The sequence below is a fragment of the Lacerta agilis genome, chromosome 9 (genome assembly GCF_009819535.1).
Source record: "Lacerta agilis isolate rLacAgi1 chromosome 9, rLacAgi1.pri, whole genome shotgun sequence".
Lineage (NCBI taxonomy): Eukaryota > Metazoa > Chordata > Lepidosauria > Squamata > Lacertidae > Lacerta > Lacerta agilis.
Genome location: NC_046320.1, coordinates 4,406,593 through 4,426,560, shown reverse-complemented (window position 1 = coordinate 4,426,560; position 19,968 = coordinate 4,406,593). Strand labels below are relative to the sequence as shown.

At 46.2% G+C, this 19,968-nt stretch overlaps 1 protein-coding gene across 1 annotated transcript; it reads right to left on the bottom strand.

Moving 5' to 3' along the window:
- Positions 1 to 7,961: 7,961 nt before the first annotated feature.
- Positions 7,962 to 17,520, bottom strand: LOC117053106 (cytochrome P450 1A5-like). Its single transcript, XM_033160625.1, has 7 exons — positions 17,418 to 17,520; positions 14,074 to 14,944; positions 12,574 to 12,685; positions 10,806 to 10,895; positions 10,331 to 10,454; positions 9,666 to 9,752; positions 7,962 to 8,395 (listed from the first exon to the last, which is right to left on the bottom strand). The coding sequence occupies exons 2-7, from the start codon at positions 14,905 to 14,907 to the stop codon at positions 8,089 to 8,091; spliced, it is 1,554 nt and encodes a 517-aa protein (XP_033016516.1). The 5' UTR covers positions 14,908 to 14,944; positions 17,418 to 17,520; the 3' UTR covers positions 7,962 to 8,088.
- Between the last annotated feature and the right edge of the window lie 2,448 nt (positions 17,521 to 19,968).

The window sequence follows — 19,968 nt, the reverse complement described above, 5'->3', positions numbered from 1 at the left end:
CAAGTCCCAACCTTCAAATAGATACAGGTAGGTCGCCATGTTGGTCTGCCATAGTCAAAACCAACAACAAAACAATTATTTTTAAATAAAAAAAATCCTTCCAGTAGAAGGAAATTTATTTATTTATTTATTTATTTATTTTATTTTATTTTATTTTATTTTATTTTATTTTATTTTATTTCGAATAGATAGATAGACAAACGCAACTCCTAGCCCCCCCCCCCCCAAGGGCAGCGTGTCTCTCGTTGGCCATCTCTACCGCGCAGGGTTGATTTGATATTGAAATCCAAGGCAATGTTTGGCATCTAATCTCCCGCTTAACAAACTCCTCTTATTGCTGCCTCCTAAATGAGGACGAGGAGGTGCAATCATGTTAAACAGTTTCCGCCTCGCTGAAGCAGATTGGTAGGGAGCTCCCCCACCCCCCAGGCTAGCAATGGGAGGTTGGGGGGGGGAACTCGCTGTTTGCTGCTAATGACACAGAGCCTGGCTTCCCAGGCTGCTCCCCCTATCTCTCTCCGCGGTGCTTAAAATGTAAATGAATTTCATTATTAGCAACTCCATCCACTAATTGCCATCCAAAGCCATTCATTACCCTGTCAGCTTATTGGTTGGAGGACAACAGAGTGGCTCATTTATCCCAGGCTAAGGAAAAGCTGAAATTAGCTCATGCATATATAGAGGGGGAGGGAGGGAGGGGGGGAGGAAAAAGCAGAAGGATTCAGGGGAGGGCAGAAGGGGGAAAGGGGACTGCTTAATTGTTTTAAAAGAGGAGAGACTAAAGAAAAGGAGATGATGAAGGGTGATTAAAATGGAGGCGAGAGAGTGATTAAAAGCTATTATCTATCCCCCACTCCTCCGTGAGCCGTTTGCATCTGGTGGAGCTTATGACAGAATAAATAAAGGAGTATTTAAGGTGCTACAATACCCGTTTGTTGACTTTGCTGCAGCAAACACGGCCACCCCTAGAGAAAGCACAACCGTCTATTCAAATATTCTGTCTTAATGTTTTTTCACTTAACAAAAAAAATATTTCCCATCAGCTCTAGTTATATAATACATGTTTGGGTTTTTTATATTAATAATTCTGAAATCCTTACTTGGGCAATGAATTCATTAGGGCCAACCGTATGGTCACAAAACAGCAAGCAAGCTTTTGAGGGTTTTTTATTTTGAATTCTTGGTCAGGCAGCAGTTCTTCTGTTAGGCCAGTGTTTCCCAACCAGGGGTCATATGGCCCCCTGGGGCACCCCAAGATATTCCAAGGGGGTCACAGGTGGGAAAATGTGTAAATGGGGGGCCACAGCAAGAGGTTAGGGGGCCACAGGGGGAAGTGAGAAGTGAAGAAAGAAAATCATTTTTTTAAATAATTGTGATTGGCTGACTATCCACTTGGTCAATTACAAGCAGGTAAGGGGGTAGCCCAGGACGTGGGTGGCCCTGTGGGTGGCACTGAGCCTAGGGCTTGCCGATCAGAAGGTCGGTGGTTTGAATCCCCGCAACGCGGTGAGCTCCCATTGCTTGGTCCCTGCTCCTGCCAACCTAGCAGTTCGAAAGCACATCAAAGTGCAAGTAGATAAATACCGGTAGGTACCACTCTGGCGGGAAGGTAAACGGTGTTTCTGTGCACTGCTCTGGTTCGCCAGAAGCAGCTTAGTCATGCTGGCCACATGACCCGGAAGCTGTATGCCGGCTCCCTCAGCCAATAAAGCGAGATGAGCGCCGCAACCCCAGAGTTGTCCTTTTTAAGGGGAAGCCCACTAGGTTGGAGAGCTGAGGCTCCCATTTTGACCAGTCGAGCCCATAATCCAGAACTCCCAGGTCAGGTAAGTGCCGTGGTGGGGTGGCAATGGGTAGGGCTGGGCAAGATGGGCCCCGTGGCGGCCTGGGCCTCACTCTGCAAGGTGCAGGGTGCAATCCACCCCAGTGCCTAGTGGATCAGGGCCTTTGGATGTTGCTGAGAGGCACAGGCTAGCCAAGCAGAGTCTTCTGGTGCTGCTGACTTGCATCTAGTCAATAATGAAGTGCCTACTCAGAAGAAAGTCACACTGAATTCAGTGGGCCTTACTCCCTGGTAAGGGTGTGTGGGACCCTAGGGCAGGCATCTCCAACCTGTGGCCCTCCAGATGTTTTGGCCTACAACTCCCATGATCCCTAGCTAACAGGACCAGTGGCCAGGGATGATGTGAATTGTAGTCCAAAACATCTGGAGGCCCGAAGGTTGGGGATGCCTGCTCTAGGGCTTTATCTAGGCAGTCAGGGCTCCTCCAGATAATAATAATAATAATAATAATAATAATAATAATAATTAATAATAATAATAATAATAATAATAATAATAATAATAATAATAATAATAATAATAAAATAATGACAACAACAAGAACAACACCCCACCCATCTGGCTGGGTTTCCCCAGCCACTCTCGGCAGCTTCCAACAAAATATTAAAATACAATAGTCCGTCAAAAACATTAAAAGCTTCCCTAAACAGGGCTGCCTTTTTGCACTATTTTTGCACAATGTCTTTGCACTATTTTTGCACCAGGTCAGTGAGGACCACTTGCGTTTTAAAATTCTCCCATATATACAGAACTCCCTGTGCGCCTTTTGGACTGTATCTGTAGGTTTCCCCCTCTGTCTCAAATAACTGGGGTCAAATAAGTGTTCACATTTTATAATACATGGAAGATGGATCTCCCTCAGGAGGTTCTGGACTCTCCTTCCTTGGAGGTTTTTAAGCAGAGTTTGGATGGCCATCTGTCATGGATGCTTTAGCTGAGATTCCTACATTGTGGGGGGAGGGGGGTGTAGGGTGGGTTGCACTAGAAAGATGGCCCTTGGGGTCCCTTCCAGCTTCATGAACCTTTGTTTTTCTGCTTTAACAATATTTCATTATGTTCCTACCATTTTATGTAATTGTATTTTGTATAAATTATAAAAATTATAAATAAAACATGATCTATTTACAATCAAAAATTTAAATAGCTACCTTTCTACAGGTAGGATGGGGGGGGCGACAAGGGCTTAGCCAGGATTTTTGTTAGGGCAGCAGGCTTTTGCTGGGGGGCAGGGTGGGCAGAACCTCAGAAATGTATTGATTTTTACTTACTGGTGGCAGCTGCCCCCCCTTGGCTATGCCCTTGGGGGGCCCACAGGAAGGAAACAAGGTTGAAAGGGGGCCACAGTTGGAAAAATGTTAGGAAACACTGTGTTAGGCAAAGTGAAGAGACCACCTCAGGCGACAGGTGTGGGCAGGGGAAGAACAGTGCTTCAAAAATTAAGTATCTCTAACCAGATGTGAAACACATAGCAGTCAAATACAACATTCCTAGAGTGGACATAAAAAGGAGATTTCTGGACCAGCCAGTCAGAACTTCCTGTTTCCTCCTGGGCTGGGACAAGTTTCCTTTACATCTGACCAGAGGTGGGCGTAACCTCACCTGGGCAGGTAACAAAACAGCACAGGGGAGGCAGCCATCTCTCTCTCTCTGACTCCATTCCTCTAAGAAGCAACATCTTCTTAGCCTTAGATGCTCCCAAGAGAGGACAAGGGAACTATCTCCTTATGGGATAGATTCCAGGTGTACCCTGGTATATATTTTGTAACCTAAGTCTGCCTTCTGGGATCCATCTGTGAACAGAATGTGTGTGAGTAAACTCTTTTATACTTTTATACAAGACTGTGTCGTGTCTAATCTTTTTAAAGAGGGAATAAGGGGAATTACCAGGAAACTTATTTTAGAGGCTTAAACAAGCCTGGCGAAGATGTTATCCGCTGTACAAGTTTAAAAAGGGGAGTGTTACTCTGCTCAATTATAGAACTTGTTAACACAAGTTGGAAAGGATATAATTAAACAATATACCTTCTCCTGCCTCCCTGAACATTCCCACAACCAGCACTTTTAAAATAAATCTGTTGGTCTGATATGTGAATCTTTCTTTCTTTCAGCTTAAAATGGATGGGCTTCCTCGGTTGTAAATATGTGCAGCCTGCACCGCCTACCCTGTTCATACAGTGGTCACTTGTCCTGCTTTACAGAGGGCAGTCCTCTGCTTGAAGGTCTGTTAGAGGAGAGTCCTCTCTTGGGAAGATTTCTCTCATTGAAGTCCGTGTCCGGTTTCAATATCCAGGGGAAGAGCTGCTTCTCAGGGGCAGAGCATCTGCTGTATCCCTGGCATCTCCAGGTAGAGATGGGAATGTTCCCTTTCTGAAATCCCAGACGGTCCCTGCCAGGCAGTCTGGGCAATACTAGGTGGACCATATATCTGACTTGCTTTAAGGCAGCTTCCTGTGTTCTCAATTACACGCCTGTGAAATTCATACACCATTAAGGACAGAGGAGTTGTGGGGAAGCTGCCTCAGGGTCCCCATCTCCAGCATCCTAGACCCACCCAAGCAGAATGGAAGGAGAGCTTTTTAGCCACTGCTTCTCAGTCTTCTTGCCCTTTTTGCTGATAGGGGCTAATCTGCGTGAAAGGAGGTGAGTCAGCAATGGGCTCCTAGAGTCACTCTGGAGAAGGCGCATGAGAAGAACACTAAGGAAGAGTTGTTCTGCATGTTCCATTTGGAAACACTGAAAACAACAGGTGCTTCGTTTTTGAGAGAATTGTGTGCAAGTTCTGCTATATACAGTGGAACGTCAAGGAGAACACAATGTAAGTCACTCAAAAGAAGATTTTGGAGCACTCCTGACCATTTGCCTTTGTATGTGCGCAGAAAATAACAGAAAACAGAGGCAGCGCATGGAGATCCGCATCGATCATTGCAATGCATCTCTTTATATAGATATATATAAGATTATGTTAAGGTTTTTCATAATTCATTACAATAAAGAAACTAATCTAAACCAAAATAAAAGCAAACAAAGGAAAGAAAAAAGAAGAATGGAAAGTCCCCTCTCACAGGTAAATCTTAACTCTTGCTCACACAGAAGCGGGTAGAGCCTCCCAGCTCTCACCTGGGAGCTTCTCTTTCTCCTCCCATCCTGGAATGTGTCCCTTCCCTGCCTCTCACACAGGGGCCTTCACCAACCATCCACCACCTTTCTCTGCTTGTCACCCCCTTCTTATCCTGGAGTGGAGGATAAAAACAAAAGAAAACAATAAACAGAATGAACCCCAAAAAAGCAGATAAAAAGCAAACAAACAGATAAAGTAATAAAAGAATGAGAAAAATTTAAGGGAAGAAAAAAGGAAGAAAAAGAAAGATAAGTAAATAAATAGGACTTCCAATTCTCTGTCAGTTGTTACATATATATATATATTCAAAATGTTCACTCCAATGTGTCATCCAAATGTTCTTCCTCCTCCTAGGCAATGTTTTCCCAGTCTTCAAGACTCGGCATCTGAAATTCATTGATTTTTACTTCCACACAAGAAGTCTAAAAGAGTTTCTCCAAGTACTATTACGAATAAAAGCCAGAATAGTTTTCCTGCAATCCAACATTGGCATCACCTCCAATATTGAGAAACAATAAATCGTTGAAACATATACCGTATTGGCCTGAATAGAAGCCTCACTTTCCCCCCAAATTCCGACCATGAAAAGTTAAAGTGTGGCTTATATTCACAACCTTACGGTATGCAGCCAGGAGCGCGGGAGGGGGCGCGGCAGCAAATTGGAGCCTACCCCACATGCTGTCCCCTGCCCTCTTCCCCAGAGCGAGGAAGGGAAAAGGCCACTGGCAACGCAGCATGGCTCCCCCCTCCCCCACCACCCAGCTAGGAAGGGAGCATCTTATATTCGTTTTTTCTTTTCTTTTTTCACCTCCAATTTTAAAGGTGCAGCTTATATTTGGGACAATATGGTAAATCCTCAAGAGTGTCTCGCTGTGATCTTATATTGAGATGATGATCCATAGTTCTGGCCCATACTCCAGGAATTTCCATCCTTCTCAAACCTTTGACATGCATTTGGGGACCCACTTCTTCCTTCCTTCCCTCCTCCCTCCCTCCCTCCCTTCCTTCCCTGCTTGCTCTTAACCAGTGTGTTGCACCACAGTGATGCTCATGCAGAACCAAAGAGGATGTTTCACTTCCTAAAAATATCACCTGCCCTCTGGGACTCTGTGGACCATTTTCATGCTCTCCAGAAACAATACTGAGAGTGAGTGGCCTCCTCATTTATCCCTCCCTCCCTCCGCCTTCCCCTGCACTGCATCCTGAAGCTTTTGTCTCTTTGGGACAATCTGTGTGCAGAGACTGGTGGCAAAGACTGGTTTGATGGTCCTCACCCAGGGGTCTTCTCCAAACTTTGCATGCAGGAAGAGGTTTCCTCTCTGGATCTTCCCAGTGTTATTTCCCAGCCCTAGTCAAAAAAACAAGGAACCCTACTCTTTTGTTTTCTCTCTCTATTATTTTGCACCATCGAAAATTCTTTCTAGTAGCACCTTAGAGACCAACTGAGTTTGTTCCTGGTATGAGCTTTCGTGTGCATGCACACTTCTTCAGATACACTGAAACAGAAGTCACCAGATCCTTAAATATAGTGGGGGAGTGGGGAGGGGTATTACTCAGAAGGGTGGTGGGAATGGGTGATAGGCTGATAAGTGTGGAAAACCTGTTGACGGCTGCAATTAGTCTTGCAGGGAAAGGCAAGGGGTGAGATGGCTAAAGATGGCTTTGTTATGTATAATGAGATAAGAATCCAATGTCTTTGTTCAAACCAGGTTTCTCCATGGTTTTAAGTTTGGTGATTAGTTGCAATTCAGCCACTTCTCTTTCCAGTCTATTTCTGAAATTTCTTTGTATTAAGACAGCTACTTTGAGATCTTTTATAGAATGTCCTGGGAGATTGAAGTGTTCTCCTACTGGTTTCTCTGTCTTGTGATTCCTGATATCAGATTTATGTCCATTTATCCTTTGGCGTAGGGTTTGGCCTGTTTGTCCAATATAGAGAGCTGAAGGGCACTGTTGGCATTTGATTGCATACACAATGTTGGAAGATGAGCAATTAAATAGTCCTGAGATGCTGTACATTTTGCACCATGTTAGTGCCCTCTGATTACTTGGTTGACCTAGCAAAGGACTGTGTCCTCCAGAATGGAGCAAACTGAAGAAGGGAGTGGGTTGGGGTAGACACGTGTTTGTTTTCGTTTCAGAAATGTTTAATTTGCACCGTGATGAGTCATTTGGCTCTGAGCCCGGACAGCTTGCAATACTTGCAATGGAGCAGACCGTGGCACTGTTGGTTCAGCTTGGGAAATCTCACTCTGCAGGAGGCTGGGAGACAGTTTGGTGGCAATGCTCCTCTATTTCTGGATTTCCTGCATCAAGCAGTGTGTTGGACAAGATGTGATTTTTGTCTCCTATTAGTTAAATAATAAATGCTCTCAAAAAAAATCTAGCTCAGGAATGGAGAAACTCACACACTCCATATTTAAACATCTATTTCATTGCAATGTACACATTGTTTCTAAAGTATTTCATTCTAAAATATATATTTTGTAATGCTCTTTGTTACATCTTCTAAGCTGAGACCTCAGTCACAAAAAAGCACAATATTCAAAGGGGAAAAAATGAATTTTGATCTACACAGCAGCTACTAGAGTTGCAAAACCAGGCCATTTTGGATTGGAACTCACAGAAGTCAACTTTTCTCACTCCCAAGTAAGTGCACATTGGATTGCTGCTTATAATGGGTGTGTTGGACAGACAATATATCTGTTTGCTCAGTACAATGGGAAGTTATGATCTACGCCAGGGGTAGGGATGGGTAAACCAGTCCATTTAAGTTTCTCTGAGTTTCTTAATTTCCAACCTGAATTTCCATTCTTCCTATTTCGACATTATATTGTGAACCGCCCTGTGATCATCAGGTGAAGGGCGGTATAGGAATTTAATAAATAAAATAAAATAAGTAAATCAGTTTGCTATTAGGTGTACATTTAATTCCTTGTGAAAACTCACCAACATTCTTGTGTGAATTTCTCCTGAAATGAATATTTCATTGCACTTTCCCCCCAGCATAATTAATCTTTGCTTGCTTTTTGTTTTTGTTTTTAAGTAATAGATGCAAGATGCCTGTGCACAGGCATAGACAGATGTGTTGCTCCCCACCCCTTACACGGAGTTGTGTCTTTGCCGTTCACTCATGGCTCCTCTGTGGGAAGCGCCGTTTTACTTGGAAGTGCTCGCATCGTTTATGCTTCATGGAGAGGCCATAGCGAGGGGTCATGTCCACCTCCACCCCGTCCGGGACACTGAACTGCAGCTGCTGGAGCAAAGTGGCTAAGAAGAGGAAGACCTGCCACCGGGCCAGAGGCTCTCCAATGCACCTCCTCTTCCCCAGGCCAAATGCCAGGACCTTCTCGCTCTCATCCCGGTTGACGCCCTTGCCGTTGGCAGTCAGGAATCGCTCTGGCTTAAAGGAGGAAGGGGATTCCCAAAGGGTTCTGGAAAAGGAGCATTTTTTGAATGAATGAATGAATGAATGAATGAGCATGCAAACTCCTTGCCTCAAGCAGAGATGAGAGAAAAATATGGATTCAGTTTGCATAAGGACACTCTGAAACAATACACTATCTGAAGCACAGCCTTCCTTTAAACTCACGCTTTCCTGAATTTTGTAACACAGTTCTCTGGCCAAGTAGAAAAATGATTAAACTGGAGTAAAACATGCCTGGGAATGCATATATTGGTGAGAATGATATAAGCATGCATTATATCGAGAGGGACAGTTTAGCAAAAATGTGTAGATCAGGCAAGGTTTCATACAGATATGTGTCTACAAGGAGAAATTTGTTGAATTATTTTCATGAGGACATTTTTTTAAAAGAAGAATTTGAACTAATGCAGATAACTGAATTTAAGAATGGAAAACTGAAAGAAACTAAAATTGGCCAATTCAGAGCCTAGGGCTTGCTGATCAGAAGGTCGGCGGTTCAAATCCCCGCAACAGGGTGAGCTCCCGTTGCTCAGTCCCTGCTCCTGCCAACCTAGCAGTTCGAAAGCACGTCAAAGTGCAAGTAGATAAATAGGTACCACTCTGGCGGGAAGGTAAGCAGCGTTTCCATGCACTGCTCTGGTTCGCCAGAAGCAGCTTAGTCATGCTGGCCACATGACCCGGAAGCTGTACACCGGCTCCCTCAGCCAGTAAAGTGAGATGAGCACCGCAACCTCAGAGTCGGACACAACTGGACCTAACCCCTCCCATCTCTGGTATGTTCTCAGCAGAGAGTGTTTTGCCTTGTCAATGGCTTTCCTTGAGGGTTAATGACTGGCCATCATCTTCTTCTGTCCTCCTAATGACCCTCCCTCAGGGAGCTGGTCTGGCTTGTAAACATAAACTAAGCCCAGGGATTTCCGTCTTTGGCACAGTTCAGTCAAACTTTGATCAATTCTAACTTTTACTGACTCCAAGAATTTTGGGTGACTTGCACTCACAAACTCTGGCACCCAGAACCTTTACCAGTAGGTCTGTAACATATTCACACTTAAAATCAGGGATAGGGAACCTGCAGCCCTCCAGATGTTGTTGGACTCCAACTCACATAATCTCTGACTACATGCTGGGACTTACAGGAATTGGAGCCCAACAATATCCAGAGAGCACCCAATTCCCCATCCCTGCTTAAATGAGTGCTAAGGAATATGACTGATCGGTACACTGTGCATGCACAAGGTGTGGGGAACATGTCTTCCCAAGGGCTGAGATACACTTACTCATCATGGTTGACTTGCCACTGGTTGACAAAGACACAGAGGTCCTTTGGGATGTAGTAGCCATTCAAAACGGTGTCTTTGGTTGTACTGAAATGGGAAATAAACGTATTCATTGGGAAAACCCCACAAAGCATCTGAAGGGATGGAAGAGTGGAAGGAATATCAAATGGAATTTGGGAGGCTGTAGGAATGAAATGAACGCCATGCAATGGGGAAAGGGATGGAGATTAATAGGGCAGTTTCAGTTTTGGTCTTCTCTGACCCTGCCCATTTCCCCTCTGATCCCATCCGTTTGATCCCCAGAAGGCACAAATCTGCCCCCACGGGCTGAAAAAAAACCCTGCCCCCTACTGCGGTGGCCAAGGTCAAGTCATATTAGCCACCAGTAAAGACAAAACAAGAAGGAACCCACTCCAATCATCCTAGGCTGCCATGCATTGTCCTTAAAGATTGACCAGTCAGACGTTTCTCTCCCTGACCATGAAGGCCTGGAGTTTTCTTCATTTTTGAAAGGTGGAAACCCTGAAGATGCTGATACTTCCATACCAGATGACCCACCCCATGTAGATGCAAGGAAGGCACAGGCTGAGGATGAGGCCCCTTGTGGACATGAGCTGGGGGATAGGGATGGGTCTGCATGTCTCTTTGGAAGGCCCAGGACTTACCAGTGAGGGATCGTGAAGGGCAGGAAGGAGGAGTGCCTGAACACCTCCAGGATGAAGGCTTCGGTGTAAGGCATCATGGGACGGTCCGACAGCCGGGGCTTGCGCTCTCGGCCAATGCTCTCATCTACAGGTTAAGCATAAGGACATCAGAAGACTCCACTGGATCAGGCCAGTGGCCCATCTAGTCCACCCTCCTGTTCTCACAAGGGCCAACCAGATGCCCATTCTGCGAAACCAGCAAGCAGCACCCGAGCACAAGGGCCTTCTCCCCTCCTGTGGTTCCCAGCAACTGGTATTCAGAAGTATTGCTACTTCTGACTATGGAGGCAGAGCAGAGCCGTTGCGGCTAGGAGCCACCGAGAGCCCTTTCCTCCACGAATTTGTCTTTTAAAGCCATCTAGGTTAAAGAGGAGAGAAAGAAACTGGGATCCAGTCTGCCAAAGAGACGTGCGAACTATTATAAACACAGTTTTACCTATTTCTTCCTGAATCTTCTTTTGGATTTCTGAATAGACAACAAGATACATGAGGCACCAGGACAAGGCTGTGGTCACTGTGTCAAACCCTGGGGGGGGGGGACAGAGCGTTGTTTTTTTTTTAAAGAAACAAATAAACCAAAAGCCTCTTTTTCAAAAAAAGTGAACCTCCATTTTTAAAGGTGAATATAATTTTAGTCTGCATCAATTAAATAGTATCCAAGTCTCAATAGTTCCCATCTGAGTGAGTGTGTATATAATTAGACATGCTGTTGAGAATGGGGACACATATCTGTTCGTCTCCCAGATGTTCATAATACCAGAGCTCAGGTTCATCCAAAGAAGCGGCCTGTGGGGAGATTCAAGACAGACCAAAGAGAACTGGGGAGCTAACTTACAATTAAAGGTAAAGGTACCCCAACCATTAGGTCCAGTCGCGGACGACTCTGGGGTTGCGCGCTCATCTTGCTCTATAGGCCGAGGGAGCCGGCATTTGTCCACAGACAGCTTCCGGGTCATGTGGCCAGCATGACTAAGCCGCTTCTGGTGAACCTTACAATTTACCTTACAATTAGTAAAAGGTAAAGGTACCCCTGACCATTAGGTCCAGTCACGGACGACTCTGGGGTTGCGGCGCTCATCTCGCTTTACTGGCCAAGGGAGCCGGCATACAGCTTCCGGGTCATGTGGCCAGCATGACAAAGCCGCTTCTGGCGAACCAGAGCAGTGCACGGAAATGCTGTTTACCTTCCCGCCAGAGCGGTACCTATTTATCTACTTGCACTTTGACGTGCTTTCGAATTGCTAGGTTGGCAGGAGCTGGGACCGAGCAACAGGAGCTCACCCCGTCACAGGGATTCAAACCACCAACCTTCTGATTGGCAAGCCCTAGGCTCTGTGGTTTAACCCACAGTGCCACCCACGTCCTTACAATTAATTGTTTGTAAAACCTGCTGCTTCTCCCAGGCCTGACTTCCTTCCTGCTTCTTCTCTAAGTTTTGGTCAGTATGAGTACGAGTTAACCTGTGCTTGTGTTAACCTCTTGGCTCCATCTTGGTCACAAAGACTCCGAACAGCTTTTTTTTTTTTTTTTTTTTTTTTTGCTAAGAGTAACAAACCTTAAGTTTTCTTTATCCTTTCCACAAGCAGCCTTACCAGACTATTCCTTACCTGCCCGCCACTGCTTGCATTTACCAAACTCCACCAATAATGAGTCAGACCATTGGTCCTTTGAGCTCAGTAGTGTCTACTTTGAGTGGCAGGGTTGGTAGCCACTGATAGCCTCCTCCTCCATGATTTTGTCCAATCCCCTTTTAAAGCCATCCAGGTTTGTGGCCACCTCTGCCTCTTGTGGGAGAAAGTTCCATAGTTTAACTATGCACTGTGTTGTAGAGGTGGAAGAGACCTCCAAGGGTCATTTAGTCCAACCCTCTGGATTGCAAGATTCACAGTTCAAGAATGGCCATGCAACCTTCCAAGGAAACCTGTTCCATGGCTCCTATCACCAGAAAGTTCTTCTGAATGTTTAGTTGGAACCTCCTTTCATGTCATAAGAATCCATTGGTTCTGAACCTCCCTTCTGGAGCACCAGAAAACAAGCTTGCTCCATCTTCCACGGGGAAGCCCTTCAGATATTTTAAGGTGGTTCTTTTCTCCAGGCTGAACAGACCCAGCTCCCTCAACTGTTTATGATTTTGACATCCTTTCCAGCTCTGATATAATCACCCTGCCGTGGTTTTGGTGAGCCGCTTCTCAAAACCTCCTTACCTGCCCCAAAGATGTCATTGACGAGGCACACTACTTTTTCTGATGAGAGTTGAAGCTTTGTGTATTCTTGGCTTTGGTCGATGAGGGAGTCTGTGATGTCCCGGATGCTGTCCTGGGAAGGAAGAGAGACTCAGTTCGCAATTATGGCCAGTTCGTGGCTTCCCAGTTGTTGTTTTTCTGGTACTGCTCTTGTGATTTGACAGCAAGGACAGCCTGTATTTGTTAAGGCATGCATTTTCATTGGATTTTAATGGGTACGCATTCTTAAAATGAAATTTCATTGAGGTTTTTCTAGTGTTGACTCTGGTTTTGTTTAGTTTTTTTTAACAACAACCAACCATGTGGTGGCCATCACATACAAGATGGAATGCAATCAGAAGGTGGAAGAAAAGTAACATGGAGGGCATAACATTTCATGGCCTATCTGGGAATTCTTTAGTTCAGGCATAGGCAAACTCGGCCCTCCAGATGTTTTGGGGCAACAACTCCCATCATCCCCAGCTAGCAGGACCAGTGGTCAGGGACGATGGGAGTTGTAGTCCCAAAACACCTGGAGGGCCGAGTTTGCCTATGCCTGCCTTAGTTCATTATATAGAGAAGGGCCATAGCTCAGAGGTAGAAGATCCCCGGTTCAATCCTCACTGGCATCTCTGGGAAGGGCTGGAAATATTTCCTGCCTGGAACCATGGAGAGCCACTGCTGCCAGTCAAAATGGACAATGGTGAGACAGAAGGCATAGCTGTCAAGTATCCCCTTTTTTGGCGGGAAATTCCCTTATTACAAGCTGTTTCCCGCTGCTCTCCCTTATTTTTGATATCCCTTAAAATTCCCTTATTTCAAAGGAAGCAGCTGCTCTCCCTAATCCTCAGCGTCTCTTAGCAGGTCCCGAGGAGGCAGAATGCCACTTAGGCCCTGTGTATAGGGGCACTCAGATTGCTAATGAGCTATATAGCACAAAGTTGGGAGATAAGGAATAATGGATGTTCTAAAGGGCACTGAGCAAATTCACTTCCTTAAGTTCCAAGTGCCCAGAAGTGAGGGGTGGTAGTTACTGGGAAGATAATCATAATTTTATGAACTAGGAAAAGTTCAGAGCTCAATTTTTGGAAATCATAAAATAAGAGCGGTCCAGGACCATTCAGATGGTTGATTTTAGTGAGACCCTGAGTAGTGTCAGGCAGGCCATGGGAGTGGTGTCCATTCTGAAGGACATCGGCCCTGGCTGCTCACCGGAAGGACAGATCCTGAAGCATCGCATGAGAAGAGAAGACTCCCTGGAAAAGAGACCCTGAGGTGGGGAAAGATGATGGCGTGTAGCCTGGTGTAAATTAATTTGTAGCCTGGGGGGATTACCGCGGCGTGGACTGTCCCTGAGAACCGTATACTGTCCCCGGGACAGGTGAGGGTGCTGATCCCTTATTTTCATATCCGAAACTTGACAGCTATGCCAGAAGGACTCATAGCCCAACCTGGCATGAAGCAGTTCCCTGCATCCCTTACCTTGCTGAAGCTCTCGTAGTGCTCTTGGATGATCTTCTGCAGGAAGGTGGTGAAGCGTTGGTTGATGGCCTTAAACTTCTGCACGTTGTTGCTCGGGAGGTACCGGAGGGCAGGGATGTAGTCAGCCGGGTTGCCGGAGGATGCAAACTCCACAAACTCCTCGCTCACATTCACTATGCTGAGCAGCTCCTCGTCTTCGTGGCTGTAGCGCTTGCCAAAGCAAATGGCACAGATGACATTGGCCACAGAGACCACCAGGTAGCGGTAAGGGTCGAGGCTCTTCTTCTCCAGCATCACCTGCTGCAGTTTCATCACCAGGTAGCTGGCCTCTTTGGAGACGTGCTCTTCCAATAGGCAGGTGGAGGAGGAATCAGGGCTGGGGGAAGCAGCGAAGCTTTTGAGGGCACTCTGGGCCAGTTTCCGGCGCATCTGCCACACCTCCCCAGAGTCCGTGCCGAAAGCCAGGCTGTTGCCTCCTGACACGAGGCGGGAGCTGAACAGGTCAGGACGGCCCATGAAGTCTCCTCCTTGCCTCACCAAGGCCTGCTTGATGGTCTCGAGACCACTTAGCACTACCACCGGCCTCATGCCAATACGGATCTTCATCACATCTCCGTACTTCTGGCTCATTTGCGTCAGACTCAAGTGGGGGTTCTGCCCCAGATCCAACATGTTGCCAATGAATGGGTAGCCCCATGGCCCTGGGAGACTCTTTAGGCCCTGTGGAACCTGCGTCCGGAGGGATTTGATAGCGATGAAGATCAGGCAGAAAACAGCAATGGCAATGAGGGCTTCTGCGGCCGAGATGGTGCCCAGGCTTCCCACCAGCGACATGGCAAATGGGGGCAGGGTGGACGGGTAAGAAACCCTCCTGAAATTAGCCAAAGGACAGCCCAGGAGGCAGGGTTAGCGAGTGGAAGTCTGTGTCAGCGCGGGGAGACAGGTGGTCCCTCCAGATGCTGATGGGTTACAACTCCCACCATCTCTGACCATTGACCAGTCTAGCTGGGGCTGATAGGACATGGAATCCAAACACTCTTGGGCGGCCACATATCCCCAGCTCTAGTCTGTAAGGACGTCACTCTATGAGTAATACCAGTTTCCATGGTTGTTAAATCAAACTACCACTCCCTCGGAAGGTGGTGAACTCTCCCTCCTCGGAAGTTTTTAAGCAGAGATCGGGTGGCCACCTGTCAGTGATGCTTTAGTTGGGATTCCTGTATTGCAGGGGGCTGGACTAGATGACCACCGGGATCCCCTCCAACTCTACAGTACTATTATTCTAAAACAGCTAGACACAATGTATATGGAGGCAATGCATGACCTTCCTTAATTGGGGCTGATTCATGCAACCATTAAAAATGCATTTGCTATTATTTTTAATTTAACCACTGCTCCTTTCACGAAGCCCTCCATCTGCTTCCTACTTGCATTGCCATTTTCAGTGTCTTTCTGCATCTCTCTGCTCTCAGGCACCGAGCTGATTGCCAATGATGACCTTTCATTACTGGTCATGACTGGTTGCCAATGAACTTGCAATAGTCAATAAAAACACATTCTCCATCTGCTATATATTTTGGAAAGTTTCGGGAAGTTGTTTGTTTGTTCTGCATCTGGACACTTCTTAAAGTATCGTAATTGAATTTTGCATAATGGCTACTGAGATCAAGGAGCAGGTTTTTGCCTCTGTTTGGAGACAAGTGGATGCCAATTTGAATCAAGATCGTGAGCTGAACCTTTCACAACGGTGCTGGTTTTTTATATTGTGTGTGTGTGTGTGTGTTTGGTGTCTCAGAATTCCTGAGCAATGCCAGGTATGAGGCTGCCATCCTATAATAAATGTTCTAGAGAGAGCCAGCGTGGTGTAGTGGTTAAGAGCGGTAGACTCGTAATCTGGGGAACCGGGTTCGCGTCTCTGCTCCTCCACATGCAGCTGCTGGGTGACCTTGGGCTAGTCACACTTCTCTGAAGTCTCTCAGCCCCACTCTCCTCACAGAGTGTTTGTTGTGGGGGAGGAAGGGAAAGGAGAATGTGAGCCGCTTTGAGACTCCTTCGGGTAGTGATAAAGCGGGATATCAAATCCAAACTCCTCTTCTTCTACATCATAGGAATATAGAAATCTATTCTTTGACATTTTTGTGGAGAAGCAGCAGAGACTGTACCACAGTCGCTAATATTAACCAGTTGTAGAAACTTTTCAAATGCCTGCCATAATCTTCCAAACTGCTTCCTTCTTTCTTTTTGTGGAGAGTGGGGAAACCTTCCCAGATCGCCCACACCAGCAAAAGTGTGCTATAACTTATGGACAATCTTCTTAAACTTATTTTTTTAAGGGGTGGGCAGGGGAGTTCTCCTCCAGATTCATATAATAATAATAATAATAATAATAATAATAATAATAATAATAATAATTCCACCATACGACTCTGCAGTAAGCTTCCAGGCCCTGGCCAGATCCAGTCTCAGCCCACCAATGGCCCCAGGCACCTTCAGACCACATTTGGGACAGATAGCAGAGTCCACCCAGACCCCATTTCTGCTTCTGCAGGTTTCCCCATATCCCATCCCTGCTACTTATGGTCAAAATCCACTTCCCTGCCTGCCTTCGTCCTCTAAGGAAGATGGTGTGCTTTCCCAGCTGGGACCATCTCTATCCAATATCCCCTATACAACAACTAGCACACAGCAGACTTATAGTAAATAGGTAAAATGAAACATTGCTATGCTACCTTATAATAGGATGATGCTAAAACAGACTGGCTATCTAAAATGATGGAACACTTCCCTATTGCTCAACTAACAGGGAGGATAAATGGTACAAAAAGTGAATAAGGAGTGGGCTATCTTTAAGGAATACATCAAAATTTATGTGGAAAAAGAAGATATTGAGTGAATCCAGAATATGGTTAGAGGAAAAGGAGAGTAAAGTCAAGATAGAAGAAGAGACTAAAGAAATAATGAAATGTGTTTAAGCTAGTTGGAAAAATAAAGTAGCGTAACAAGAATGGCTGGAAGTCCAGTCACTTGGTGGGTGTCTGTGTGGGGTAGCTGTGTAGGTATGTGGATATGTATAGTACAGGTAGGTGTTATATAGAGTAATGCAGGTATGTTTTCTGTCGTGAAGATAGGGTAGTGTGTTGTGTGGATGTAAATGTATGTGTTTCGTATGTCAGTAAAATGTGTTTTGAACTCCAATAAAATAAAAAAAATAAAAAAGGATGATGCAGGAAAAGGCCTGCAGAGGAAATCTATGCATGTTGACTTGGAGGTGAATCCCAGCATGTTTGCTGGGACTTGCCAACAGGCAACCACGCAAACGTTTACAGCTTTAGCACAATACACACCTGTGTAGCTCAGATGGGCGAAGGAACTGGAGTCTTGACCAGTGCCGTAGCTAATCCAGTCGGGATTTTCTGTCTAGATCTCTTTCTTCCCCCAGTGGATATGTTGCGCTGAGCAGTTCCAAAGGTCATTTTATGCACTGCCCTCAGATTGTCCAATCCACGTCCTCTTTCGCTGGCCAAATCCTCATCTTCGCAGCCAAGGCTGGACTAACAAACAGCTAGTATTGGAGGAAGCCCAATAAAAACACCCCACTCCACTCCACTCCAGATTGTGGTGGAAGCAAAGAAAACGGCCCACATCAGCCAGCCACAGCCTTGTTGGTCACCACAAGCACATTCCAAGTGTTCTTGAGCTGTTGTGGTTTTTGCCTTGTCTTGATTTGTAATGCTGCATTGAATAAAATTTGATGGTTTCACTTTTTTTTTATCAAAGCAAGCCCTTGGTCATTGCAAGAGAAATTCACCAAACTAAAAAGACTTCTGCTTGTTGAAATGTATAGTTTGCACTAACTCAGCTCAGCAAATTGGAACAAAACAATGAGTGGTATTAAACCAGGTTTTGCTCAGAGTAAACCAATCAAAATTAATGGGCCGAAATTAGTCATGTTCATTGATTTCTGTGGGTCTACACTTAGTTTAATATCACCCAAATGCAACTGCTTGATGTTTCTCTAGTCTTCCTGCCTGAGCCCCAATGTCCAACTACAAAGGGCAGAGGTTTCCAAGAACTTCCAAAGAGAGTAAAGCTGTCCAGTTCGAAGACGAAGAATCATACGAAGGAAAGTTAGGGGCCTTGAAGTTGCCCACCATCCCCGGTTAGCACTCTGACAGCAGACTGAGCAGACATGCAGGGGACTTGGCCAAAGCCCACCCCACCAGGAGAAAGAAGAGGTCTTGTGTTTCTGTTGGAGTGGTGATGATTATTTCTGTGCATTTAACTTAGCATATGCACCTGTTGTGCAAGGCGAGAAGAGGCAGGAGAGCAATCCAAATGTGGTTAGGTAACCACATAGGCCAGACCTGAGGCAAGGAGGAAGAAAAGGAAGGCCAATGTTGGTTCAAGCAGGTGATCAGACTCCAACGTCCCTGGTCAGTAGCAGCACTGCAGCTTGTGACAGGTCAGGTCAAACTCTGGTTAAAGATTGTCCAGCTTTGCGTGAGAAGCCTTTTGGCTGAGCTTCCCATTGCACCCTGGAATCCAGCAGTTGTCACAGCAGGCAAGAGCAATGTGGTGAAATAAGAGGTCAAGGCAGAGGAGGCTGGGCTGGAAAGAGGGAGCAGCCATTGGGGTGAATCATAGAATCATGGAACTGTAGAATTGGAAGGGATCCCAAGGCATCATCTAGCCCAACCCTCTGCAATGCAGGAATCACAAGTGAAAGAACCCCTGACAGACAGTGGCGTCACATGAGGAGGGCCAGAGGAGTATTTGCGGGGGGGGGGGCGCATTTTATTCCAGCCCCACCCCCTGCACCCCTGTGGCCCTTGGCAGGCACAGCGACTACACACCCAAGGAGTGTACTCATGCTGTTCTGACAGCTTGTGTGAGAAGGATGAAACAGACGTGGGCCCTTCCTTTTCAGGGCGCATGCCTGTTGTGTCCTCCTCATGCAGCCTTGCAGCATCACAAAGTGGCACAGGACTGGAAGGCAGTTTGCGTGTGCCCTTTGGGCATATGCTTGTTGCATTCACCAAGGGCCGCAGGCAGGCAGGGGCAGAGCGCAGCTCCACTTGGCGGCGGCAGCAGGGGCTGGGCGTGGGCTCCATTCACCTTCTGCGCCTCTGTGCCCGCAACATCCCAGGGGCACACCCGCCCCTGGCACCTGCCACATGCGGTATGCAGCTGTTTACAGTGTGTGGTGTAGAATGGCAGGCCAGGGGGGGCCGTTGTCCCAGCGCAAAAAAAATCAAGGGCACAAGCTGGGTGAGGGGAGAGACTCCATCAGGCACCTGCCTTGCCCCACCCTCCAGTCTCTGTTTCTCAATTTGTATTGCATTATTTTACGCACTGTGGCTTGCCATTGTTTTATTGATTGTAGTTTCAAAATTATTGTAATTGTTAGGAGTGGGTTCCTGTTTAATTTTTATATGCTGGTGTTATTATTCTGCACTATTCTAATGATTGTTAAATGTTACTTTATTTGATGTAGACTGCTTATTTTAAAGCTATGTTTTATTACCACGTTTTTGTATTGCATTAGAGTGTTATAAGGTGTACATTCCTTGTTTCTTCAGCTTGTAAACCGCCTGGAGTATTGTAAGATAGAAAGACGGTATACAAATTAAAAGTGATGATGATGAGGGATGCTTCCTCACCTCTGAATGTGTTTGTTACATTGACGACCCAAACTACAACCCCTGTTTACCTTAAACGGCCATTTGTGTATGCGCAAGGAGGACAACCCAGATGCAAGAGCTCCGTGGGAAGGCGAGGTGAGGCACCCTCTTTGGGGGCCACCCCCTTGCCAGGCTGCTCCCACCTCTGCCTCCTCCATTGTCCCGGTGTCCTGTGCTGCCCAATCCTGGAGCCTCGAAGGCTCCACCCAGGCTC

What these genes read in the sequence shown, in the direction of transcription:
- LOC117053106 (XM_033160625.1), bottom strand. Translation starts at nt 14,907, where the DNA reads ATGTCGCTGGTGGGAAGCCTGGGCACCATCTCGGCCGCAGAAGCCCTC. An exon ending in ACTACGAGAGCTTCAGCAAG is followed by an intron (nt 12,686 to 14,073) that starts GTAAGGGATGCA and finishes CTTCCTTCCCAG; the next exon opens with GACAGCATCCGGGACATCAC. An exon ending in GAAGATTCAGGAAGAAATAG is followed by an intron (nt 10,455 to 10,805) that starts GTAAAACTGTGT and finishes CTTAACCTGTAG; the next exon opens with ATGAGAGCATTGGCCGAGAG.